Raw genomic sequence first — 15959 nt, forward strand, 5'->3', positions numbered from 1 at the left:
GCACAGCCATCATCAATTGTTTTTATTTATCTTTTCTTATCTTTGTACCATTTGCATCGGTGACCCCAACCTGCTGACCCCAAATAAGCTTGAAAAAATATTACATCTTTGCATATTTACAAATAAAAATAATGGCATTGTTCAAGATAATTCTCATGGACATGCAATTTCCCAGCGTCTGAATAAGATGCAAAAAAAAAAAACAACAGCAGAGAGGAAACGAGATTAAAAGAGTTCCCCAGAATAAAGCTTCACAGTCCATCTTCATCGTGGTGCAAGGTTTTTATTTTTAGAGTGTATGATAGGCATAATGGTACTATACTTAAATCATTCTTTTTCAGTTAGAATATTTCAGGACAATTTATTTGGACAGCAAAATCCCCCCCCCCAGAGTTGAATACCAAGCGCTTGAGTGAAAAATAAATACAGACTTTCAGTTCTGGGAGACAGATATAGAGAAAAACAAAACAAAAACCAAAATCAAGACTGTTGTAATAATCCCACAATTCCATCATTTCCGAGCTCTGTGTCCTGCTGTCTTTCATCACTACAGTCTGTTGGTTCTGCAGACAATCCATCACAGGGTCTTCTGCCTTTGGGGCGCCAGTCACAATCCTGAGGCTAACAGGTGGTATTCCTGGCAGGCAGGCCATCAGGCACGATGCCCTGTACTGGTGATGACCCCAATCTCAACAATCCATCTTCAGGGCTGCTCTGGAGAGTCCAAGCTGGTGCCTGCAGTCTTTGGGCTTCAACACTATTTCTGATATCACTGGTATCCAAGGGCTGAGGCCGAGCCCAGTCTCTGACTGTAGAGGGCAAAGGGGGAGTAATAGGCTGAGGAGGAGGGGAGGGATGTCATAGGAAGTCCTGGTGCTCCGGGCAGGTGGGATTTGCTGTAGGGGTGGTAGCGAGCCAGGCCCAAGCCAGGAGAGCCTCTGAGGGAGAAGGAGCTGGGCAGGGTACCCGGGCTGCTGGGTGGGGGCAGGTGAAGGTGGCAAGAGGCTGTTGATGAAACCGATGACGGGTAGGCCGACAACAGCTTACTGTCCACCATCCCAGGCAGGGCTGTGTGGGTTCGCAAGTGGGCTAGCAGCTCCTCTGATGTGGCAAATCTCTTGTCACAGGGACCTCCGACAGACACCCAGTTACAGGCGTGAGGCAGAGGTTCATTGGGAAGCATAAAACCGTAGGTGTAGAGGGGATGGGACAGGGAGGGGGTGGTGCTGGAAGACAATGAGCTGGGGTGCAGGGAATGGAGGTGGTGTGAGGGGTAAACCAGGGGGAAACCAGACTTGAGGCTGGACGGATCGTGGACGCAGGTGGAGCAGTTACTTCCTCCTAGGTGGGGTGCACTGGGGTAAGTCAGACAATATGGGTCCCGACATAAGCCCTGCATCAGGGATGGAGGTGAAGCTCCAGTGAGCGGACTGGAGCTGGGGTGCTTCCCCGGAAGTCCTAACCCCAAACTTGACTTGGTGGGATCCAAGCCGGGAACAAACTGGGAGGGGTAGCCAGCATAGGCCCCCACAATGGAGCCATGGTAGCCCATGGTAGCAGGAGGCAAGGGGAAGACAGAATGTCCTGGTTTAAAAGGGGAGACGGGGGCGATGTGCCCAGAGCTCAAGCCAGGCTGTGAGGAGGCCTGTGGGTCGGCCTTGCTCTCCGGCCGCGGGCTGCTGGCAGAGCTGGCATTGCTGGAGTTGGCGCTGGCCCGAATGTGGCTGGAATTGGCTAACTGAGCCCCATCCATCCCTGACTTAGCTGCATCTGAGTCTTTCTTGCCAGCGCTGTTGTTATTACTGTCCGAGCTGGACTGCTCTGAGCTCCCAGGTTTGTTGTCTATGTGCAGGGCCTGGGAGTGTGACGGGGGCCGTGTGGAGGGGGAATGGCTTTGTCTGTGGGGCTGGCTCTGAGAGTGCAGGGGAGGAGGGCTGGAGCTGGGTGACTGGGAATGGGGAGGGAAGGATGGACATGAAGCAGTGCCACTGCTGGAGCTTCCATTTGGCACCCTGAAGGCTGCTTTATCTGAAGGCCCCTTTGTCACTAGAACATCCTTACGACAGTCGCCTGATGATTTGGAGTAAGGCTTGAAGCTGGACTTGTCTTCCAGGGACTGGTGCTGCTCTCCAGACTTGGAAGATCGACCAGATGATTCCTTGTCTCCCAGACTGCCTGAGGAGAGGGAAGCCAGCTTGGAAGAGGAGGGGGGGTCAGGTTTGCCAATTTGAGAGCAGGTCTGGGCCAGCAGAGCCAAAGGACTCTTCTTGGCATCCAGCTGAGAGGAAAAAAGAGAGCGAAAGGGTTAACAAACTGTTAGTTTTTAAATTTGTTGAATTTTAACATCATCAGACATGTCCACGGTATAACAGTAATAATCACATTGAGCCATCTCTAAATTAATATTCTACTAATATATTTCACTACACAAACAACACACTGAGGACAGAGAAACAAACCCAGCAAAGTCCATATCAGCCCCGGGTTGTGTATTTATGTCTGGTGTGAAAAAAGGAAGTCACATATTGCTAGAAAAACAAAGTTTAAAAAAAAAGAAAGTAAGAAAAAGAAAGACCAAAAGAAAGAAAGAAAGAAAAGGGGCGCCCATAAAGCATTTGAAGGAATATTTAATTATAAAATAAATAAAATGAACGGGTTATAGTATATTTAAAACAGTGTATTATTTAGTTATTTTACATTTCTGAACTCTGTTTCCTTGTGAACTTGCCAACAAATCGCTGTGCGTAAAATGGCGCATGTGATGGCATATTTATTAAAATAACATTCACAGCAATCGCCGCCATGGTTTTAATATTATCTGAATAATATCAGAAAGAAAAACAACATCAGATAATAGCAACAGATCTTGGAGAAAATCTATTTTCTTTTTATTTACTTACTTCAATGCTGACTGGCGCGGATGTGAGGGGCTGGAGATACTCCGGGTGCAGCAAGTGGCCGCTGTGCGCCGTCAACATCTTTACGATCCGGATAGGAAGCCTTTTAGCCTGACGCAAAGGATCCGTCGGAGAGGGACAAGAAGTGGAGATGAAAACGGACTGTCTCTCCGCTCCTGTTCGGTGTCGATCGCCGCTGGCGTCGGCGGCGCTGCGCTCCGGGGACTGTCTGCGTAAAAGCGGTTCAGGTCCACCGGGGGGATCTCTCATCTGGATCGGGGCTCGAGGAGGGACGATGGCATGTAACGAGTGGACGCAGGATTGAAATTCATTCACCAGCACATTTCATGATGATAAATTAAACAGAAGAGAGTGCGGTAATCCGGAAGGGCATGTACGCAGTGCGCGTCCTCCGTGTCGGACCCAAGCTGTCTCTAACAGGGAACAAATTGCCCAAATGTCATCCACTATTGGGCTCTTCAACACCACCCGCTAATTCTTCCTAAATAATCCTTTATCCAGTGATGAAAAAGAGGAAAAAACAAAACACCATAAGTAGTCACTGCTCGTCAAAATACGGAGTGCAAGAGGAAGGAATATCCCCGCAGAGGTTAGTGTGACAGTCCTCCGGTGTGTGTATCTCTGTCCCTCTGCAGCAGTCTCACAGTACCTTACTTCTTCCACATACTAACGACGTGAGGGGAGGGATTTCAAAGCAACGAGCCGCCGTCCAATCACAAGTGCCCGCATTCATGAGGAGGGGCGGGGCAATGGGAGGGGGCGCGGTGTGTCTTCTGGCCTCACCCTCATACCCAGGCTGTAAAGCATGGCTGGAAATCTGTGTCAGTGACCTCCATAAGCCACATGCAAACTAAACGTGCCAAATATAAATACTGTATCACAGTTTTGACATTATGCACTGTGTGACAAAACACAAATATCCCCAGTAAGAGTCAGCTATGGAGAATGAACTTTCTGTGTCCACCCTGTTCTTGTAAATATGTGCAGAATAATAACCTACTGTCCATATGAACATTTCATGACTTTATTAGATTAAACCAACGAAACTGCGACTGCTGCTGGGCTTGATTCAGTTTTTCCAGATTAAAGCTAATTGATATGATTTGATTTTCATGTATCTTGCTGTGACGGTGAATGACATCTTCAGTCAGTGACATCTTCACTTACATAAAAGTACTAACATTACACTGTAAAAAAACTACACTACAAGTAAAAGCCCTGCATTCAAAACCTAACTTCGGTAAAAGTATAAAAGTATTATCAGTAAAATGAACTTTAAGTTCTTTAAGTAAAAGCGTTCATAGTGCTGTTCTTTGATTAATATTACTGCTGCATTAATGTGTATGTTGCATTTTTCTGCTGTAGATGTAGAAGTTTGTGCTCATTTTAGCTCTTTTATGTACTGGTGGTTAGTTTACACCATTATATTATGTATCTCTAAAAAAAATCAACTTGGTGGTGTCAGAAAAACAGCCCTGTTTTCAGATTTGTGACGATGCATTATTGAGCTGATCCCAGAGGGATTTTAAACGAAGACATAGGAGAATTTTCTTAACATATAGCAGAAAATGGAAATACTGAAGTAAAATACAAGTACCATGAATTTGTATTTACGTACAGTGCTGTAGTAAATGCACTTTGTTACATTCCACCACTGTCTACATTCTTTGTGTTGACAGTCACACACTCCCGAAACAAGCTGTGGTTAATTTTACGGATGCATCAACATTACTTTAAACTTTTTCTCCAGCTTGTACTAAGGCTTAAAACATAGAAAACAAAAAGACAATGGAGTCGGTTGCCACATTAGTGAGCTCAGAAACTTAATTTAATTTTCCATAGAGAACATCATGGGGATTTCCATCCTGGCTGGAGTGCCTCTTCAGCTAATCAGATGGCTTGACCTGAACTATCTGATCCATAATCTAAGATATTACAGTGCTGTTGTGTTCAGTCTATCCAAAGTAGTGTCATGGATCATTGATTATTGGCTCGACAAAAACCCGAACAAGCCTTTCTCCTGAGGTTTAATAGGTAAACTTGTTTGACATTTCACAACAGGCTGGTCTTATCAAACATACTGCCATCAGCCTGATTGTAATGGCTGCTGCCATTTATCTGCAGCTGAGAGGAAAGGCATGAAGTCACTTCAGCATCACTCAACAGCGTCACTGTTTGACCTGTCATCATTAGGCTCAGTCGTCACTCACCACCCACGCACTGACACTCACGCTTCAATGACCTACAGAGATCCAAGGATACATGAGTGCAGACGTCCACGCCGCCGGGCTAAGTGCGGTACAGTCTTCTTTTGAATCCGCCTGTTTGTTTAAAACTGTCTGTCACCACCTCGGGCCGAGACACATAAACAGGTGACGCATAACAACTGCTTTCTCACTGTGAGATTTAAAGGTTACGCCGAGAGCTTAAAGGGGATTTCAAACATTTCTTTACAACGCGGACTGCTAGTTAAGTTGTGAGGGTTTCCGATAGTGCTCTTGTTTATCGCACAGTCACACACTTGTTAAAAGGGTGAGTGGGTGACTTGCTGCAGTGTGGGTGGAGTTGCATAAGGAAGGGGGGCGTTTAAAAGGAGACCAAAGAGGAGGGCATTGGGAAAAGCCAGACAAAGGCAGCGAGAGAATGAAACAAGGGAGGGCTCAAACAACAGGGAGCAACTCCTTTCATGTGCCCCCTTGATGTAGGCTGGTAACAGCTGTTTTGGCGTGTTGATGACTGATGGCTGTTTCCTGTTGTGGATATTTTAAGAGGACAGCTTTCCCGTTAAAGAGGCTTCTCAGCATGTCCAGGTCCTGCTGGCCCTCGGGGCATTTCCATGCCTTTCCATGGCTGTATCAAAGCAGTGGGTTTGGCTGGAACAACAGCCAAACAAAACCCTCAGGATGGGGCTGATAGGGGCTGAGGAGGAGTGAGGAGGAGCGGACCCCACATGCCCCTGTGATCCTGTGATTTATAGAGCCACTGAGGCCTGTAATGGACGCCATAGCTCCGTGGCGGGGCCTAATTCATCCCCGTGTTGAAAAGCTGCTGTTTGCCTGACTCCAGAGTAAATATATAATGCTGACATTAGGCAGCTGAATTCTTCAAACCTGGCTCAAGCAAATTCTCATCTGCTCGTTTGTCTTTTGCTCCGTGTTTGGAAGTGCTGAGGTGTTTTGTGGCACACACGGGGATTAGCGTTGTGTAGATGCTCTGTGTGATTGTTTAATGAGGGGCTGACAGTGATGTGAGCTCATAAGAGTCTTGTTTCTTTTTTCTTTTCAAGTTATTATACTTCTACAGGCCCTCACTGGTGTCAGCCAGACTTTGACAAGGTCTGGCAGCGTGTAGTACTGTACAAAGAGAAGGAGAGAGAAATGATAAAAGCGCCAGAGAGGCAGAGGAGGGAAAACGAGTGTAAATAACTCCTATTTAATTATCTGTGACTGACTTATGGGGTGTGTGGAATGGGAATAGAGGCCTGAGGCTGGGGCTCTGCTCTACCCCTAGTGTTTTCTCCAGCAGTAATAAAACCAAGGGTGAAAAAAAAGTGGATTAAGACAGTTTCATGGGGTGTAGCAGACATGGCATTTAGACCCAAACACTTAAAAAGAGCCTCGCAGGCAACATTCCAGCCAGGACAGAATGTTGAAACAAGGATTTCCTTGAGCTGAAAGGTCCACAAACAATATCTACACAGTGTACTTAATGTATTCACACTTCCTCGTTTATCTTTCTGCGGTTGCCTCTCCCTCTGTCTTTGACATACACATACTAATCCTTTCACAGTTGAATGTGCACACGCTCACACGAGAAAATGCATCCTGTGCACACAAACACAAACAGACAGGCCATGCTGTGCAAGATGCCATCTTAAAACAGTGTGTTTTGGTAGTTCTTACACAGTATCATCTATCTGACTGTCTATGTATTATATCTGTGTGTGTGTGTGTGTGTGTGTGTGTGTGTGTGTGTGTGTCAGAGTCAGAGCTGTGGCTGACAACCTTATCTCTCCAGTTTAGGAGGGAGATTGTCTCTCTTGTCAGCTCATCACGTCTCGCAAGCTAACACTCTTATCCACTCTGCCTACCTGTCGTCTATCTGTCTGCATTATAATCACAGCGGGATAATAGGCTTCCCTCTCTGTTCGCAGATTGGCACTTTTATTTCCGAAACCTACACCGCGCAGGGTTCCGCCTTGTCGTACTTGCTACACCTGAAACACATTCGCAGACAGGCATGTAGGCTGCACACCGCCCACACCCGTGCAACCTCAAGTCTTCTCTCCACACTCGGAAACAAAAGCCGCTATTGTCCTCCACACGGAGAAGTTATCAAGAGCATGGAGAGAGGAGGAGGAGGAGGAGGAGACAAGGGGAGTAGGTGGAGGGAGAACGGGGCCTGCGCCGCCAGACAGCGTCTGCCTCAAATCAGATCGTCCTACATTGTTGTGTGAAATTTCAGATGACATCAAAAGATGTTTTTTCTCCATTGGCCTGATGACGGAGGGGGGTCATTTTGATAGAAGCACAATCAAGGTATTCACAAGCTGGAGCCGTGACAGGTCTGGTAAAAGGAACAACAACAGGCCATGCAAAGAAAATCTTCCCAGCACATTCCTCACGCTTGTTAAAGTCAATGCTGCTTCCTCCGCTCATGGTCAGAGTCACCGCCTCTGTGTCTTCATCACCAACCTTTGTTGAGAGGGAGGCTGCTGGGAACATACACATTCTGTCTTTCTTTCTGTCTTTGAAACCACTTTTGTCATAAAATCAATACCACAACACATTTTCTCATCAGGAAAATTGAGTTGAGTTTCGAGAAAGAGAGTTTCTCAATCTAGCTTCTCAAACGCGGCCCCACTGGCCTATTTAAACGAATGACTCTCTGGCATTCATGATCTGACAAACAACAGAAGTTTCTGGAGGTTGCAGTAGCCACAAAGTTCCTGCCAAACATAACCGAGGAAGATGATGAGGGATGGGACGGGCGGGGCTCAGCGGTACGTGTCAATCATCACAGCCCGCAGTGAGGCGAGTCATGTCAGCTGCCACGGCTTTGATGTGACAAGGGATGGCATTGCTCAATTAAAAGCCTATCAATGTGTAAGTAAATCAGCGCCTTTCAGGCTTGACACATCAAACAAACGGTTATTGAAGCGGCCCGCCCATGCCATTAATCTCTCTGCATGTGCTTGCCAACCCTGGGTCACCGCAGGAGCAGAAAAACCTGCAACACTGAGAGTATTAAATGTTGGGGAAATGACAAAGTCACTTTATAAGACCATTTTCAGGCCTAATGGAAAACAACATATGCAGTGTTTTTTGTAAACGAACTGTTTTATTGAATTGAAATAAACGTGGTGAAGCAGAAATTGGGGATTACTTTTATGAATTCTCCTCAAATAAAAAAAACAGGAGTTTGAGAACAGGCAGTAATGGAAAACGCATTCCAGACACAGACCTCGTGTGGCCAAAATATTTGTCTCAACTGGGTCCTTGTGGTGACAAAGCACGGTGCTTGTCCGTGGCAGTAATTCACCAGCTCAGATGAATACATGAAAGTGAAGCACTGCCATATATCACGCCTCCCGCCCCATGTGCTCCGTGTGAGCCTTGCAAAGTCACACACGGCCGTTTGTTATGCGACCGTGCATTCTCATTCGAACTCTGTGTTGAGGGCTACAGGCCAAGCTGACACTTATGAAATATTTCCCTTGCTGACCTTAGCTACTGCCTCAGCTGGGGAGATTAATCCTCTGTCGGCAGACACTGGGAGCAGACTGCAACAGCAGCACGCACACATGCATACAAACCCACACACACACACACACACACTATACTTCTGGTGACTACAACACACAGCAGTAGCTACAGCACCAGGAACAACTCTGTTCTGTTACAGTGGTAATAATTACAGCTTCTGTTGATTTATTTCAGCTGCACTTGATGGTGTGCCAGTTACAGGGGAGGTGGGAAGAGTTAGATGGCATGCAATGAAAGTTATGAACCACAATCATACAGCAAGTATTGCAAACACACCCAAATGAATAATGAGCAGACGCTACAGGAATACAGCAGCTTCTGTGTAATTTAATATTCAATGCAACGTCCTACATTTTTCAGCACTCTCAGTATGGAGGCAAAGAAGTGATTTTATGTGATCTGAATTTTGGAAGTTTTTGCAAATGAAAAAAAGGTTTGGTTATTTGATGGTTCACAACTCAGACAGAAAATTTGAATGTACAATATTCAAACGTTGGTCGAATGATCATATGTAGTCATTTTTAGTCTCATCTAAAATGTCATGTCAAATAAAAAAATAAAAAAGAAAAAAAAGAAAAATTCAGACACCAAAGTTCAAAATGAAAATTCAAAGTTGTACCTGTAGGGAAACAGGAATAATCAATCAATTCTGTGGACTCAATCAGACCTCTGCTCCACCAGGCTACATGCTATCAGTCAGTCATGTAATCCAAGAAAGAGAAGTTTAAATATGAAAAAGTGTTTCTTTTTTTTCAAATTGGAAAAACGTATAATTACCTTCTGCAAAATTCACAGAAAGCAAAGAAAGATCATAATATTTTGAATTTCATAAACATATTTTTTTTAAATTAAATTCAAAATATTACGTCCTTTCTTTGCTTCTATATCTCTGCACTCTAACCCAGAAAAAGAAGAGTGTGAAGGATTGTATCCACATGTCCAACTCAGTCCTGCCTAAATGTGCAGCAGCAGATGACTTGGCCAAGTTCGGTCTTTTATAAAAAGGTTATTTAGTTGCCAGGAGAGAGAGCAAGCTGCTCTTGCAGTTCCTGCCAGAAGGTTGCTCTACCGGTGTATCGTAAATTACTCAAGACAGCGTACAAGAACGGAGTAGGGGGGTGTCGGGGTGAGGAGCGGAGGGAAGATGGGAGAGGAAAGGGTGAAAGAGTAAGTGCAGTTTTCTTTTTGGTCCATGGTGATGAATGGGTTTCTGAACAAGGCAGAAAATACATCATATCACCTTTAATGGGTACACATTTCTGCAGCCATAACTCAGTGTTTAAAAATAGGGAGGGGAGGGTGAAATACGACATCATATATTCCTCCCAACGACACTTTTACGAGCCCTCCCTGCAGTATAAAGGCATTGATTGCTATTTCAAAGCTCCATGTAAGAGTCAGTGCTGAGTACCTCCAGCTGCCAGCAACGAGGAAAGACAGAGAAACTCCTTTAACACATGGAGCCCAAACCATTGCCTGGCCCTGCTGAATAAAGCCGTGGTTTCTGCGGTTCACACATAGGTTTTCAATCTGGAAAAACTCTGATTTGAGTCTTTTATCACAAAAATACGAGTGTTTTTGAGAGAGATTAGGTGTTTTTTAAATATTCACCATGGGTGGTCATAAAGTAGGAGAACAGCGATAAGTTGTGGAAAAGGACAAAGGAAGAACATTCATCTCTCACTTAGGCTATTCAGATGATGATGGAGTTAAACATTTATTCTCCAGTTGGATTTCTTTTTATCCCATTGGTTAGCTAGTCAGGGGAGATTCAAAGTGGTCTTCTAAACTCTGGTCTCCAAGAAATTTGTAAAATGGCCATGAACTGTCTAAATTACGTGCCGGCATCATGGAAACAATGCTAATGGAAAGTCAATTAGGATCATTTGCTGTGGTTGACACATGAATTCCCTGGTTTAACGACATTGTGCAATGAACGGTGGTTAATGTGAGGATCCTGGTGGCATAAATAGTGAGAAAGTCCACATCAAGGTTGGGGTGGTGGCACACCAGACTTTCCAACCCAGTCTCACTCCGAAGTGGTCAAAATCCAGCGCTTGGCCAGTGACTTTTGGCGTCAGACACTGACGAAAAAAAACATCTTTTAACGTCAGCGTGATACATAGCTGGTGGCTGTTTAATGGCAGCCGGTAGCCTCAGGGGGAAACACGGCGGGACAAGAATGAAAGTTCAGATGGTTGAAAGTCTTGAGTATGGTAGGTGGGAGGGGGGGTGGATGGTACCAACAAACACAGACTTTCACCCGGGGGTGTGGTGTTCGCGTCGTGTGAGATTGTAAAACCAAACCCTGTTCTTTTTTCCTAAACCAACAATGCTCTTTTGTTGTTGAAGGAAAAAAAATGACAGTTTGCATATAACAGGCAGAACTTTACATAGTGTCCCAGAACGTCAACAGCCAATGCACCCAGGGTACCTTGCAACCTTACCTGAGAATGTGGAAAGTCCATGACCAGACGTTGATATGTGATGAGGTTGGAGTGAGAATGTGTTGGACTTTCACCCAGGAGACAGTTGTTTGATTTCTTTTAACTTTCTGTACTTAAGTCCTTTATGTATGTCAAGTTACATGATATACTAACGTAAATTTAAAAAGTATGTAACATGGCCTGATGAAGGTCACACTGACCAAAACGTTGCTTAAATAAAATGAAAATAAGAGAGTGAGACAGCTTTTTTTGATTTTTATATATTGTGGGGTTGCAGCCTCTCTCCTACGCACCTGCTGTTTTTGGGTGTGCTGAGATTTTTCCATACAAAAAGTATGTAACAAATTTTTTTTCCCTAAACCTTACAAAGTAGTTTTGGTGCCTCAGCCAGACCATACTGCCTCATATATTTAAAACAAAGCGTGCCACCATCACAGTAGGGTGTTGTGGTCATTTCACGTATGTCAATGAGATCACGTTGGTTCTTCTCAGTTATTGGACTGGTTATTGGAAGGCTGACTTTTGATACAAAAGTGGACATGAGGTACTAAACTGTTGATGTTACAGAGGGATTATTCCAGATTTACTATAACTACATTAACTCTACCATCATAGAACCTGCAATTACTGCGCTAAATTTTTGTTTTTTGACTAAAATTTATTGTTTCTATTTTTCAACATTCAACCATAAAAAATGTCAACATGAGTTTTTGTTTGAACCTTTCGTGAAGAGACGAAATAAAGATAAAAAACAGTCTTGTAAGTTATGCAAGGAAGACCACTGCCATGCAAGCAGCTCTGTCAAGCTGTACTCGCTGATGTAAGCATGTAATTCTCACAGTAACATGCTAACATGCTGACGTTCAGCATAATGTTTCCTATTATCACCTCTTTAGTTTACTGTGCTCGCATACGATTATATGCTAATTAGCACTAAACAAACTACAGCTTAAACTGTTTTGCAAGTATTTTGCCACAAGTGTAAATATTGGACAATTTGGAGTTTTGATGTGATGATGCGCTAGATTAAAGGTCTAGGGATCACCAAAGCTATTACAAGTCCTCACGCAGGGATAAGAAAAAACTTGGTGGTGAGTATGATTCATTCTCTGGAGATCATAAATGTTGAATGAACATAATTTAATGGCTGACCATCCAACAGTTGAGATATTTTAGTCTGGACCAAAGTGGTAGACATTGCCTCACTGGAACGAAGCCACTAGCATGGCTAAAAACAGTTTTTTAGTGACAACATTCAGCCATGTTAAAGACACTCGTCTTGTGTGAACAACCTCAGTAATTACCAGACCAGTCTGCATGGATGGTCATGTGCAGGTTGAACACTTCTGTGAGCGAGAAAAAGAGATAGTCACTTTTCCATTCAAGTATTGTGAAAGAAGAGGATGGAGACACATTTAGAGTGAGAGACTGCTGACTGGACTTATGGCTTTGGCAAATTTGAGGTTCTTTTCAGTGAGCAGTTCCCAGCTGTAAATTTACAGTGTTTGTGTGAGCTGCTATTAAAACCAAATCCATGGCCTGGCCAAGGTCATTCATTTCAGCGGGCCTGCAGGGAGGAATTCTTCTCCTGACAGGCCGCCTGTCTTTTCAGTAAAGGAGAAAATGACAGACAGGAGGAAATTAAAGTGTATACACGTGTGTATATCAACCTGTCCTTACATTAGATTTATAGTTGTGCTTGTAGAAAGTAATGTAGCCTAATTGTACATGATAACCTGAATTGAAACATGAGGTAGATCTCATGGAGCTCAGACAGTAGTCAAAGCTGTGAGGGAGTGAAATGTAGACCCATCCTAACTTCAGCTACCTGTGTACCTTCTTCTGAGGAGAATCTGTTACTTCAGACCGCCATGTTGTGTATGTATGTATCTACTTTTACAGTATACATTCAGTGTATGTAAGCACGTTTGTTTATGAAAAGGATACCATGTTTGCCTTAGTGTTTTTGCACATATGTCTCATCAACATTCCATCTAAGTGAACTGAATTTAAGTGACTTTAATGTTCGTCAGCAGTCTTGACCTTATAAGGTACGTTATGAGAATGTGTGCTCATTTTTAGGTGACCTCATCCTATAACACAGCTGTAAAAATGTGTGTGTGTGTACATACACACACCTGGGGAACAGGCAGGCAGCAGCAATTTCATCATTGCTTATTACACAAAACATAATGAGAAACACAGACGCCACACACACACAAACAGGAACCCCACTTCTCTGGAAATCATTTAAGGCATTTTTTTTTTTAAAACTCTTCCCTGTCCAACTGAGACAAGGCCTTGCATTGTGTGTCACATTTTGTGGTTGTGAATTGGTGTATTGTTTCTGTTTATCTGCTGTGAATAGGGAGAATCTGCCCTTCAACAGGAGGACCCAAGATCAAGGCCTGGGAGTCAACAAACATACGCTGAGCAAAGGCACACAGTCCCCCCCAGCTCCAGGGCTGCAGCACTGTGGCTGAAAATGACCTCTGACCTTTTTAGTACAGTGGGTAAACAAATAGAAAAGAAACATTTCTCTTCAGTGACCAGATGGGTATGTTTAAGGTATTTTTATTTTTCTGATTTTCCCATCACTTTGCTTCATAATTGCTCATTCACTAAACCTCTCCCCCATCAGTGATTGTTCAATTCAATTCATCAAGCATATATCGAAGATGTGTGAGGGCTGTTGTAAGAGCAATATCACTGTATACAAAGAATTTGGCGTTCTCTTCATCCTTTCCAGAACCTAAAAACAATCACAAAATGTAAGGAATGGATTAAACTGCATGCTCCCAGCTGGCAACCAATGTCAGGACAATGTCTAATGCCCAGGTCAATTAGACATAGCATACTTATGACAGATGACTTTAATATTTTGTTGGTTAAGTCATGTTGTTAAGTAACCAGAACCCAATGTCTTCCAAATGTCTCATGCCAACATGATCTTGACATAGAATAATGACATTTAGTCGTGAGGTATGGAGGCCAAAGCCAAACATTCATCAAAATGTAAATGTCCACACAATATGAAATTATAACATCGTTAGACATTTAAAATATCATCAACCGATTTTCATTCCAACCAAAATTTAACATCTGCGAGATGTAGCTTTCTGACGTCATACTGACCTTTGGTGCAAGCTGGGTTTGTCTCCTCTGGTGTAAGCAGCAAACATTAGCATGTCCTACGAAATTATCTTGCTACTTACAATGGTAATGCTAACTTAGCACGGACTTAGGGAACTGGCAGGGTTTAAGTCCGTTGAATATCTGATCCACCTGATTTGGACATTTACGTTTTCAAGTACAGCTCCTGTTGGTAACCTCTAGATCATTTGAGGTTTGCAGTGCAGGTGTGAAAGGAGCTATGTTCAGGTAATCCAGAGAGCTGGAGTTGAACAGATGCCAGACTAATTTGACAAAAACACAGTAAATCACCTGATGCACACATCTGTAAATTTCTGGAAGGGACTTAGAGCCTTGTGGACAGACTCCAGGACTTCTAGACCTTGCCCCATTAGAACGAGGTGCCATGAATTTTTTGTCTAAGGCCACGACTGCACCTTCTCCAGTACTGCAATAGATTTTCTGTTTATTCGTGTTTGTTTTCTTTTTTATTCCCAAATGAGCTTTATTCTACTGTAGTGTTCACAGTTCTGAAAAAGAAAATGTACGTATATACTCAAAACATTTCCCTGGGTGCTCTCAGTTTCATCTGGAATATCTTTCCCAATTGTCTATGGAGAAACTCCATGGCATCTCAAGTTTGGGTTTTAGCACTCTAGCTTTTGTTTACCTTAACTGCTGTAGACCACATGAATAAAATGTTTGAATTTGAAAAAGGGTGAAGTTCCCCTTTAAATACTGCTTTCTCTGTATGCTGATTGGGGCCATGTCTTTTGCTATGTGATAAGTCACGGCTGCTGTTATCTCTTTCCATTTAGAACTTTTCTTGTCATGTAGCCTGAAAAACAAAGCTGTCAATATATTTGGATTAGGGACAGCTGGGGAAGCTCTTGGCATCAGTAGAGGAAGAAGTGGCCCCAAGAAGTTTTATGCACTCTGCTCTGCTCTGGGTGGTCTTTGAAGTGATGGAACGGATTTGTCGTACTGCTACCTTTAGCAGCAATAGTCTTTGGCATATTTTGCTGAGGATATTAGTCTGTTCCACATCTGCTATCCTGAAACCAAACAACCTCCAGATGATAGACCCGCTGTTATTTTCCCCCCCGATTTAATTCGTTTGTGCCTGCTTGCTCCAGGATCGTCCTCCATTTTGTATTGATGTGAATTCAGGACAATGATTGACGTTAAATTGGTGGTGGGTGTTGTTGAACAGTTTGGGGTGACTGTAGCTGCCTTCCCACCAGATAAAAAACCCACTACCATCTGGCTTTTGTCTTCAGTGGGAAAGGTTACAATCTGTATTCATTCCCAGGAGTCATTCTACAGTATCACAGGTATTTATTGGTTCCAGGTCGGATTGGCAGTGATGGATGCATGACACCTGAGTGGACACGCTAATTTTTACTCATTTTCCAGCACAATACATTGACGTGCCACCACAAAATACCGTCCATCTCCAGCCAAGTAGCACTTGAACACTATTAAAATTAGTCAGCACTAATTAGTCAGCACTAGTTTGAAGACAGACTTAAAAAGTAGAAGACATAAAGAAGTAACCACCGTGACATCTTCACTGAGCTCCATGCTGTTACTGTTTGCTAACCCTGTTTTCTGGCACTTCCATGATGTTGAATGTGACACACCAGTGAAAATAAACAAAAAAACAGAAAGGCATACTCATCTACTGCAGACTCATG

General features: G+C 43.6%; 1 protein-coding gene across 1 annotated transcript; it reads right to left on the bottom strand.

The window, feature by feature from the left end:
* Positions 1 to 267: 267 nt before the first annotated feature.
* Positions 268 to 3557, bottom strand: znf703 (zinc finger protein 703). The gene is made up of 2 exons (XM_050051568.1): positions 2901 to 3557; positions 268 to 2278 (listed from the first exon to the last, which is right to left on the bottom strand). The coding sequence occupies exons 1-2, from the start codon at positions 3165 to 3167 to the stop codon at positions 770 to 772; spliced, it is 1776 nt and encodes a 591-aa protein (XP_049907525.1). The 5' UTR covers positions 3168 to 3557; the 3' UTR covers positions 268 to 769.
* Between the last annotated feature and the right edge of the window lie 12402 nt (positions 3558 to 15959).

This window comes from Epinephelus moara, chromosome 8, assembly GCF_006386435.1.
Source record: "Epinephelus moara isolate mb chromosome 8, YSFRI_EMoa_1.0, whole genome shotgun sequence".
In the NCBI taxonomy this organism is placed as follows: Eukaryota; Metazoa; Chordata; class Actinopteri; order Perciformes; family Serranidae; genus Epinephelus; species Epinephelus moara.